Source organism: Branchiostoma lanceolatum, chromosome 18 (assembly GCF_035083965.1).
Source record: "Branchiostoma lanceolatum isolate klBraLanc5 chromosome 18, klBraLanc5.hap2, whole genome shotgun sequence".
In the NCBI taxonomy this organism is placed as follows: domain Eukaryota; kingdom Metazoa; phylum Chordata; class Leptocardii; order Amphioxiformes; family Branchiostomatidae; genus Branchiostoma; species Branchiostoma lanceolatum.
Window position 1 is genome coordinate 5,024,062 of NC_089739.1, and position 11,342 is coordinate 5,035,403.

The following is an 11,342-nucleotide window of genomic DNA, read 5'->3' on the forward strand; positions in this document are numbered from 1 at the left end:
ATATGCTACCAGATTAAAGGCCATGATGGGCATGTAGCTATATAGGTGGTGTCAATAAAGCAGTTGCTGTCCTTTCATTTGCTGCAGTCAGTGTTTTTTTTAGTGCACAGGAACCCTGTGTTGCTTTAGTCATTCAAGACCTGTTCATACACTAGTAAGTTGTGTTTTTTATTTAAACTTCATTTGCGCCATGTTGGTTTACAGTATACATCTGTTCCACATGCCAACATGCTGCTGCCGTAATCCAATTACCTGCTAACATTGTCGCCGTTGGATTCAAGCAAATCATACGTTCTATGACGTCAATGAAAACCACTCTATGTTCTTTTAGAAGCCTTTGTATCAGCTGTGCATCTAATGATCATCTTACAGCAATGCAGGATTTTTCATCCACGGTATGTTCTCTATCCATTAGTCTGGAGTCCAGCCTTGTTAGCTTTGGCCCGCCGCCCAAGATCCGCTAGCCTGCTAACAAAGTTCGGCTAGCGGATCTTGGGCGGCGGGCCAAAGCTAACCAGGCTAGTTCTCTATAGCGTTGATCTTCTTGAAGTACGATGTACGTGTGCTCATCTTGTAATGAATGAATCATCTTTGAGATGACGACTGGCCTGGGTCCAATGTCGCTTTGCAAACAAGTGCTAAGACGTCACATACGTTTTCCAAGATCCCCGGTTTGGCGAATAAGCACGGAACTTTTTGCACTCATTCTGATTACATCCCCGCATTCTATTGACATTTACATATCTGTACGATGGTTGGATTCCGCGTGATTTCATCCAGATGTTTCTTTGCACACGGTGCCTTAAACAACCTGGGGTAGCTTCAAGTTGCCTTGTGTCACTCAAAACGTTCGGACCATCTACTTTGCTTCATGATACTGCCATAGTATCAGCATCAACAGTTTGTTTGTTGTTGTTGGTCTAAATCAACAGCATGAAGTTGTTGTTTGGTATGTGTCTCCTTCTGGTGGCACTTCGCGTGGGATGTGCTCGGAATATTTGGGACCACCAGATCCAGGGCTTCCACCTTCTGGTTGAAAGAGTGAAAGCTGCTTTGCAGAAAGAAGCGCTGGAAGTTCTGAGCAACATAGACCTGAAGTGGCATGAAGTGATCTGGTCTAACGTTAACATGAGCCAACAGTGTCAGGAGGACGTGTTGCAGTTTAGGGAGGACCTTGTTCATGGGAAGAAATACGCTCTACACAGTGAGTATAGTGTAAATAGTCACTGTAACTGTTTCTCTAGTTTTTTGTTAATCATATTCTTTTACACTCCTGTCATATGTTTCTTACCATTATGTATCAATGAGAATAAAGATATCAACATTAAAAAGTGTCGGCATATTTAACAGCCGTACACTTAAATCCAACATCTCATCTTCCACTGTATCCGTAGTACAATATTTACACAGTCTCTCTCTTTCCTAGTGCTGGACGCCAGCGGTAAACCACCGAGCGGCATTCTGACTGGCAACTTGAAGTGGCCTGGTAGTTACTCCCAGTGTGTCGAAGTGACTAAAGAAGGGCACGACATCACGTTCAATGGGAAGTACTTCTTGGCAAGCCTAGTTCTTAGCGAACAGACCAACCAGGTGAGATCTCCGACACCCTTGTCAGGTGTATAAGCCCACTCGTAGATTCGAGTACGCATGTGCAGTGTCAAAGATGAAGGCCCCGGAGACCTAAACAAATCTCGTCTGGGCATTGTTATGCAAATCGAGACAATGTCGAGACGAGAACTTTTTACAAACCACGGACCTTCACCTTTGACACTGCTCTTGCGCACTCAAATCTACGAGTGGGCTCATTTATTTTGCTTACAATATCAGATCAGATTTTCGACCAGTATGTATATTTGCCTCCATTTACGTAGGTTTTGTTTTCGGTGTGTCTTGATATGTGTGTTCTGTATCTGCTGTGTCAGTAGTTATTTGAAAAAAAGTAGAGTGGTAGGATGTGAGCGCGTGATGGTGTAGCGGAAGACTGGCAGGATGTAAACTTAAGGTCGACTTTCAAAGGGGTTTCTCACAGTCTTGCAGGGAGTGGTACAGCATTTTTCATGAATTAGTCACGTTCACCGTAGAGTGACAGGAAGTGATCGGTGGATACATGTAATTCTAATGAAAACCATATTTTCAAGATACTAGTATACGAGGTGTGAGATCTTTGAGCTATTTTCTCTTCTTATTTCACAATGTCCTGAGGTAAATTCCTCGAATATGTCGTAGTCGTTTTAATGGCATCATTTCGTGTCACGCTGGAACAACATTAACAGCTAGCTGTGCTTTATGTTGTGTTCTATGCTCCCAGACCAATATCAACCTGAAACTTGGCCTGTGCGTCCCCAGTTCGTGCACTGAAAATGACGTCATTCTGCAGATTGAGAATAGTAAGTGATAGGTCCACTAATTTTAGATGAGAAATGTGCGATATCCCATATCGCTATAAGGCAGATATGAATGCAATCATTTGTTTGCTTCTTTGTTTTGTTGTTTTTGTTTGCTTGTCAAGTCCGTTTATATCACAAAAGCACACGAAATGTGCCAAGAAATGGATACACGGTGCATTAATCGGTGAGAAAATGAAGATTGGAACAAATTGATGCATTAGAAAAAGCTTTTTTTTTTTTTTTCAGATCTCTTTTTCTGGTCCATGGTCAAATGGAGAGTCGTGAAGGTTACCGCTTTCTTACCGGAAGTCGCACCTACCGGCCCCGGGACAGTCACTGCGATGTAAGATTTTCGTTTTTACACATGAAACTTTTGTAATGAACGGTTTCTTGTTGTTGGTTTCGATATTGATACTGGAACCATACTGGTTAAGTGAAACGCTTGTACCACCTGTTGATTATCAACGCCAATACTAGTATGACCTCATGGTTTAAGTTTATCTTTACCAAAACAAGTCCTGCAATGTGATAAACACACATATTGTATACTATTTCCCTTCCGTTTGCAGTGTCATCTGTGCAACACTTTGCATATTACAGCTGGTCGGTACGATGTATGACGTAATAATTGAACGACCACGGAAAGCAGCCAAGGTACAGTGCGTTTTTCCAATACCTTCACTAGTCTAAGAGATGAATGCCATAATATTGTCACCGCATGATTAACTATGATGATTGCCTTTGAATAATCATTTCGCTCAAAGTTCTATTGTTATACCGTGGGATCTTGAAAACGCTCAGAACATGCATTCCTGTACTAATAACACACGAGCCGACTCACGATTGGGGTACTCGATACAAGTCAATGCCAGTCACTATGAAGTAAATAACTTGAAAACTTACAAATATGAATAAACGCTTGGTATATTGCTTTGTAGATTCTAGAAGAAAATGGAAAGGGCGCAACATCACGTAAAGCTACCCCCGAACAAGAAGGTAAGCAATAGATGTTGTTGAATAATAATCTTCTTCATATTTTGTCATTCTGAATTAACTGAGATGCAAAATGATGCTTTTTAAGTAGCTTGTAGTGCAATGCGGCTTCACAACGGCTCGCGTGTTTTGGGCTATGTACAGGCCACCCCTACACTTCTCGATAAGTGTGTTTGGTTCTTTAACTGCAGAGGTTTGACATTTTAGGCTATAAGGCCTGAGGGTCGGGTCGACGGGGGCGTCGACTTGACATCACCATCCGAAATTAAGAATGCAATCCGAATCTTTTACCACACGTCCGAGCGCTACACCTGGAGCTACTTTAGAGTAAAACAAATTGAACCAACACCACATACCAAGAGATCCTGTAACGTCACGACACTACTCCACAATATTCAACAATATTCAGGGATCTTCCGCCGACTGGTCCTGTCCTTCTCCATCTATAACAACCTCTCGAAGCTTCTCAGCACCAAACAACCGTCTGACAGTATCACATGTCTACACGGCATGCGCTTCCTCAGTCTCACCTGGATCATCCTGGGACATACGTACAACTACTCATTCGAATCAATTGGTAAGTCTTTATATCATCTTATATTCCTATTTGTAACGTCCAATTTTCATTTTGGATGCCGTTCCCTGTAACAGTGTACAATTGTAAATACTTTCGTTTGGGAACACATCTATAAGCAGCGACACCTGTGCTGCAGTGCAATTTGAACCTGTCAGAATTGCCTTGAAGAAGGTGACAGATGGTCACCGAAGCGTCGGTTGAATAAATATTTTGGTTGTGTAAAAAGAAAAAAAGAGTCTTATTATTCATCCTATTTCATAGATTTGAAAGTATCGACGTTGCCGTTCGAAAATATAAGGTCAGTCATTGAAAACTTTTGTGAAGGTTGGTCAAGACATCTTAAAGTTTAATTACTTACCTTCAAGTAACTTCTTTATTTTCCTAGATAATCCGTTGGTGCTCCTTGAAACCATCAAAACGTTCATGTTCCAAGTCGTCCTCCAGACCATGTTACCTGTGGACACTTTCTTCTTCCTCAGGCGAGTGTTGGTCTTCTTTCCGTTTGCTGGTAGAGTCAAACCTGTCTAGAGTGACCACGCAAAGAAATTAAAGAAAATGGTAGCAGTTGGTTAGCGACCATCATAGAATAGAAAGCATGAATGATTGAGTCAATGGGAAAAATAGTACACCTAAAAAGTGGCCACTGTGAGCAGGTGGTCATTATGCAGATCAAGAGGTGGTTAATAGACTAAGTACTGATCAATGTAATTACCTGGTGGAAAGAATCAAAAGCTGGAGGTATGATGTCTTGATAGTTCGATGTTCAATAACATCCGAAGTGCTTATATTTTGTGCAAATGTCTATTTTGTTAAACAATATTATTATGGTTTATATAATTTCAGGAGATTCTTAATTTTGAGGTCATTGGTGTCTTATACACTATAGACATTAGAATTCTATCCAACAAACCAGAACATGAATGATTATCGTGCGGTTTATCACCATCATAATCATCAGCTTATATCTGCTTGAATACGAATCTTATTGCTTGCAGTGGGCTGCTTATGACATACCTCCTGCTGAAGCGATTGGAAGAAGCTCTGGAAGAAGGACAGTCGGTCAACTTCTGGATGCTGTACGTCCATAGATACCTCAGGTGAGTAGCTGTACTATCCCGCAAAGATTTTCGTAACATTTTAGCTGGAATCCTCTATATAAATCACGGCTAGGGTTATGTGTATTCATATTGGTGAAAAGTGATATATACGGCTATCATTGAAGCTCATCTGTGTTAATAGTGATCATGTAATAAAATGCTAAACTTCCTTTTAACAATAAGTTATTCACGGATCAAATTTTCAACGACCACTGTCGCCTCTTCAGGATCAATTATTGGTCATTATTGATCCTGAAGAAGGTGACAGTGGTCGTTGAAATTTTGATCCGTGAATACCTTAGTGTCATCATCAGTATCATCATGCCAAGGTCTCTGTGATCAAACATGCAATTGTTACCGTTACGCCACGTTGTGGCATTAAATTGATCTATTCTTTGATAAAGGCAGGTGAAAATCGCTGAAACGTTGGGGTAGAAAATTGACTGCTTGTCTTATTTTCCGCTTACGAATACAGGCTAACTCCGGCGTTACTGTTTGTGATAATGGTGACGACGTGGGTGATTCCCCAGCTGTTCATGGGGCTTCTGTGGCACTCGCGGATGACTTCTGATCTGGACGCCTGCCGGGCAAACTGGTGGACAAACATCCTCTACATCAACAACATCGTCCACACAGACCATGGCGTAAGGACCCTGGGGCTTTTTAGCCTCCATAGAGTCAAGTTAAATTTTATTGCACAACGATATCGATTGTAACAGGTACAATGTAGGACAAAATACTACTGGTTACTTATATCAATCTAGTACAAACTACAGGAAGATTCTGGGCTATACCATGTTGTCAATGGTAGATGATATCAACAGGAGGTACAATAGGGAGTCGTATATGTCAATTATACAGTTACATGATGAGGAATTGAATGTCTTATACAGTTAAATCGCTATTTCACGGATTCTTTTTGCATCGATGTATATATATATTGGCCTAGATATACAAATATGATGTCGGGACATGACATAAGAACACGATGACTTTTGGGCTGTGGGGGCGGGGGACTCATCATATGCTATCTTCCATACCTGGCCAGCCCAGCCTTCTAACAAAGCTGTTACAACCAGAAAGAGGCACATGAAGATATCGAAGAATTCATGGCACCGTTGAATATACAATCTGTAGTTCCGGTATAGTTCCAATTCATGATTTCCTAAGAAATAGCAAATGGTGTAGCGAAACGTTAGTAGATATAGATAAAACTCTTGTGGGCCTGGGATACGTCACAAATCATTATCATCTATTGTCATTTGTAGTGCCTCGGTTGGACCTGGTATTTGGCTAACGACATGCAGTTCTTCATCATCGGAGTGCCCATAGTGTACATTCTCTACAGGTGAGAGTATGACTGTGAGCATTAGACTTAAGTCCCGATTGTCAATTACGATTTGCTTACTTTACTGTCCATCGTTGTGCTTTTTTGGATCCTCTAATGGCTGATTAAACCGGGCTGTCAGCACTCTACCGCAGATGTCGCATACAAACTCGCCCTGCCATTGGCCAGGTTGTGATGCCGCTTTGCTCTTCTGGCCTCTGCTTTTGTGTTGTAGTTAGCTGCAAAGGAGACACTGCCTGCTGTACACCTCTGCCTCCATTGGCATCTACCTGTTGCCAGTCCTTCAAGCTCACGTCGCTAGGTTTAATACTAAACTCTTTCAGCTTAACGACCTAACGTGTGCAGTTATGACGGAAGTTACCTACTGCCTGTATCTCTATGTATGCTATACCATATTCAGTATTACGTTTTTGTCCGCAGGTGTTTTTACGCTGGGCTTGCTATAAAACTGCTACTCCGCATTGCCAACTTTGGTGCTACAGCTGTGGTGGTAGCAAAATACCACATTAGAGCTGACTTTTTCCTTGCCGAGTGAGTATCCAGCAATGCTTTATATTTACTGATTTGTTGATTGATAATAAGGGGATACGTAAATGACCCGCCCCTAGGCGTACACGGTGCCGTAAGGCATGGTCGGTTCCTATAAGCACCCAATAAACACCCTATACACCGATCGCGATGGAAAGCATACCATTAACGTTATTAATGCTTGAATAATGGATATGGTAACGTTATCAATGGTTATGTTAACGTTATTAATGGTTATGTTAACGCTTTTTATGGTTATGTTACAAAAAGTGAACCAATTGAAACATTAAAATACGTGGTCAGTGTATGGGATATTAATGACCGGTGGTTTTGAGAACTTGAATTTGAGTCTTCTCATTGGTCGACGTCATCTGGCTATAAGAAGAAAGTCCTCCATTGTCTGCCTCCAATTCCCTTTGCCATATCATCTTTGTAAATGACGGTTGATATTTGATATATCAAATATCCTTTCGGAAGTTCCTCCGGCATGAACGTTTTAGGGTGACAGCATAACGATATGTAATCATGGACTATGTTATGTTTCATTCGCAAAGAATACAGGAGAGAAGCAAAAAACCCGACGTTAGGTATACGGAGTACTACATCAAACCGTGGGTCCGCATCGGCCCGTACCTCATCGGCATGTTTGTTGGGTGGGTCTTGTACAAGACAAGAGGGATGCGTGCAAGCGACAGATGTGATGGGAAGATGGTATTGGTAAGCACGTCGTCGTAACGCATCTTCATTACCACTACCGCGTATCATTGGTACATATATTTACTTGATATCACTTTAAATTAGTACATCTAACAATATTTGTAAATAGTTTCACTGTAGTAAATCACTGATTAACAAACCTTTTTTTGTATACTGTACAATCAAATAGTTGATACCTAGCCAACGTTTTGGTTACCGTCCGTCACTAACAAAGTTCATTGTACGTGGAATTTGGTACCGCATTCTTCATACTGCAGCAGCGACACCTAGCTGCAGTGCAAAGTAGAGCAGGTTACTTAGTAGTATGGCCCTGACGAAGGTGACAGGCGGTCACCGTAACCTTTACTAGGTATAAAGGTTTCGGCTGTGTACTTTGATCAATGGACACGCATGTTATGTTAATCAAAACATTATTTGAACAATGTATTAACTGCAAGAATGGTGTTAATCATGTCCGCTAACAGTTTGTTTTTTCCTGTTGTTCAGTGGTTGGTCTTTTTTGGGTGGTGCAGTGCCATAGCGAGCGCCCTTGCTGTAGTTTTCGGACTGTACGGGGTCTATAACGGGGCCGTTCTGAGCTACTCCGTCAACATGTTCTACATTGCCATTCACCGATCTGTGTGGGCCATGGCCTTGGGTTGGATGGTGGTCGCCTGTTACCATGGATATGGAGGTAATAACGGCATCGTGTTGGAAACTATTTGCACTCACTGTATTTTAGTGAATACAATGATGTACGTGGGAATAATGATATCATCAATAAACTAGTCATACAATTCGCCTTTTTGGCGACACGTCAGGCACGAGCCTAATGGTATACTTTAAGAGGAACTGGCTACTAGGCAGCGGAATTTACAACACATTTTCATTACATGAAAATCCTATCGACAGTCAAAAAATGTTATTCAAAGGAGCATCCAGTCAATTTTTGTCCAGGTTTGAGTCTTTTTGTGTTCACTGTCGCCATGGCAATAATGGGTTTGCGCCAATCTTGTTCCAAATCCTATCGTCTGCAGGGGTGGTGAACACTGTCCTCTCCTGGACCTTCTGGGTGCCGCTGAGTCGTCTGACGTACTCCGCCTACCTGATACATCCCATCGTCATGTTTCTGACTTACCACACTGCTGAGAGTACACTGCACTTATCCACCTTAAACGTGGTACGCTAGATATCTGACTTGCAACTAATTGATGATCTGTGGTTATCTATGTTCGTAGGATTATATGCATGTTTAAGTTACAAACGTTAGGGAAATTCGCCAATAACTGTTTGCGGGCAAATTGTAGATGGCAACATAGGTTCTCTATCATTTAGGAGCTTTTGGTTATCGAGTGTGATCATGTCCCTTCGAGATTCCCAGCCGTGGAAACTGAAAATAATGAGGCCGTGGAATTCATCAATCCATGGTCTCCGGATATACTTGAAATAGTACAATGACGGTGAACAGGCACTAACCAGCAAAAAAAACGTATTCTCATTGTACCATTACTATCACTGTTTTCTCATCTATGGTTATGTGAAAGTTCCTTGTGTCAAAATTAATCTTTCAGTTCTTTTTATGGATGGTTCATTTTGTGTCAAAGAACTGGCAGATAGATCTGCACGGAATATATATATATATATATATACATAAGATTTGCTAGCGCCATCATCACTCTTACTCTTCGTGTTTTTTATTTGTTTACATAGATCCACTACTTCCTGGGCCACCTGATGATGTCGTACGGCTTGGCCGTCGTGGTGTTTGTAACCGTTGAGAGTCCTACCATGAATCTGCTGAAGATCACCGCTGGAAATGATGACACATCAAGCAATCGCCGCCCTTCAGATTACAATAGGTTGCCGTGAAGATAGTTAAGAATTATTCAAAGACACATTGTCAAAAGGTTCATTTTATTTGATTTGCATTCAAATCTAAGGGAAGATGCACAGTTGGACGCAATTCTTTCTCATTTCTCCTATTGTTATTATTTGATGACTGAATGTGGATATGAAACGTTCGATGATGATAGTCTAAAAATGTTCGTTTCATTCGATATTGCATGGACAAGTCTTGGTGATGATGTAAAAGCCGTCGGTAAACAATCAATGATGTGTTTTTTTTACATTGTGAAATGTCCATTCTATACAGAGATTAAGCTATATCGGAGCCTAAATGTGTTCCAATCAAGCACGAGATTACATTGCTAGCTATAGTCTAGCGGCATAGCTGAAATTTTTTGCAAATATTCTGTTACGTAAACTATATGTAAGCTAGGAGATAGAAATAGATTGGAACTGACAATCGCTTAGTACATTAAAATGGTGTCAGGGTAAAAGTTTTCAAAAAACGAGAGTCTCAAGAGCATTTCACATTCTTGAATATACTTTCTGGTTCTTTCAAGCATGACAGATGAGAGATTTCCATTTTGTTGGACAAAATAAACATCAACTAATGTACGCAGCAGGTACATATACATCAATAGCGACCATACGTATGTTTATTACACCTGAACCCTGATTCGTGCTTACCATCAAAGTCTGTGTGTCCTAAAGCAAAAGTTATGTAATAGTTTTTTTTTTTTAATTACCATTCAATACCCCCTCATTTTGTCATTTTTGTCTCTTATATTCCAAACTATTGAGAAAAAGCAGAAATGTCAGGAGGGGACAGGTACATCATCAGGTCTCAATTCAAGAGCATTTGTTTCATTTGTGAAGCTTATAAAAATAGTTCAGGTGTTGATCACCAAGCGGACAAGGACTGAATTGTGTTAGAATTTACTTCTTTATATTTTACTCGAGTTCGAATCGTGGAAGTCTTATAAGTGTTGTGACTGATTTCCATCCATCATGAAACTTCTCCTTGATACGAACTTTTTTAAGTGGCAGAAGTGACTTTATCCAGGCTTGCTTCGGTTGGGAATTAAGAAGACGTCTTTGCTTTTTCGACACACTGATCGAAGCATGTCTTGAACATGGCCGCGGTTTCAGGGAGTTTGAACCGAACAGCGAAGTGCTCTGTCTTCGGTTCCTCTTCTGCCGCGTCCACGGCTGTCCAGACCCAGGAGCGGTCTGACCCAGAGTTGGGGTGCAGCGACATCGCCCCCGTGATGAGGTGGTTCGCACACAGCTTCAACACCTGTTCACGCCTCATCAGCACACGGGAACGGTTTGTCGTCTTGTGTCGTAGAATCTTGATGTCTCCAACTCCTCGCTCTTTCCACTGTGTTGAGTCTGCATCCCAACGGAACAACTTTGCCCGGAACTTGAACAGCTGTTCCTCCTCCTCTTCTCCCGTTTTGAGTTCGATCTTCTCCCTGTTGAGACTCGTCATGGGGCGTTTTGCACTTGCCTGAGAAGCTGGGATGACCTGTTCAGGACTAAACTTGAAGCCTGTAGCTGGCCGACTTCTCGCACTGGGGACACCGAAGACAAACCCTTTGGAATCTAGCGGCTTGGCGGGACTACTGAAAGAAAAGGCCACACCAGTTCCTGACGAGGCCTTTCCAAAAATCGGCCCACTCGAGACTGCCGGACGCCCAAATGTTGATCCCGACAGACTGTTGAGGCAAAGCCCCCCGGACGTTTTCGCGGCTTGCCCCGACGGTTGTTTGAAAACGAACGCTGATCCGGATATTCCCGAGATGCTTGCTGTTGATGCCTGTGCGTTTCTACCAGGTTTAGGCGTGCTGCACGCGAGACATAGTCTCCAA

General features: G+C 41.8%; 2 protein-coding genes across 2 annotated transcripts; one reads left to right on the forward strand and one right to left on the reverse strand.

Moving 5' to 3' along the window:
* The first annotated feature begins 863 nt into the window (after positions 1 to 863).
* On the forward strand, positions 864 to 10,109 carry LOC136424639 (nose resistant to fluoxetine protein 6-like). Its single transcript, XM_066413264.1, has 16 exons — positions 864 to 1,204; positions 1,427 to 1,590; positions 2,309 to 2,387; positions 2,634 to 2,730; positions 2,957 to 3,041; positions 3,326 to 3,383; positions 3,790 to 3,957; positions 4,343 to 4,465; positions 4,916 to 5,054; positions 5,530 to 5,698; positions 6,323 to 6,402; positions 6,823 to 6,933; positions 7,485 to 7,647; positions 8,134 to 8,320; positions 8,664 to 8,806; positions 9,337 to 10,109. The coding sequence occupies exons 1-16, from the start codon at positions 934 to 936 to the stop codon at positions 9,493 to 9,495; spliced, it is 2,196 nt and encodes a 731-aa protein (XP_066269361.1). The 5' UTR covers positions 864 to 933; the 3' UTR covers positions 9,496 to 10,109.
* A 143-nt stretch (positions 10,110 to 10,252) lies between these two features.
* On the reverse strand, positions 10,253 to 11,327 carry LOC136424098 (uncharacterized). Its single transcript, XM_066412526.1, has one exon. It carries the CDS (start codon positions 10,961 to 10,963, stop codon positions 10,553 to 10,555), a length of 411 nt encoding a protein of 136 aa, XP_066268623.1. The 5' UTR covers positions 10,964 to 11,327; the 3' UTR covers positions 10,253 to 10,552.
* Positions 11,328 to 11,342: the final 15 nt, after the last annotated feature.

Coding starts and splice junctions, on each gene's coding strand:
- LOC136424639 (XM_066413264.1), top strand. CDS start 934: ATGAAGTTGTTGTTTGGTATGTGTCTCCTTCTGGTGGCACTTCGCGTG. Junction 2,731..2,956: donor CCCGGGACAGTCACTGCGAT/GTAAGATTTTCG, acceptor TTCCGTTTGCAG/TGTCATCTGTGCAACACTTT. Junction 5,055..5,529: donor TACGTCCATAGATACCTCAG/GTGAGTAGCTGT, acceptor TTACGAATACAG/GCTAACTCCGGCGTTACTGT.
- LOC136424098 (XM_066412526.1), bottom strand. CDS start 10,963: ATGACGAGTCTCAACAGGGAGAAGATCGAACTCAAAACGGGAGAAGAG.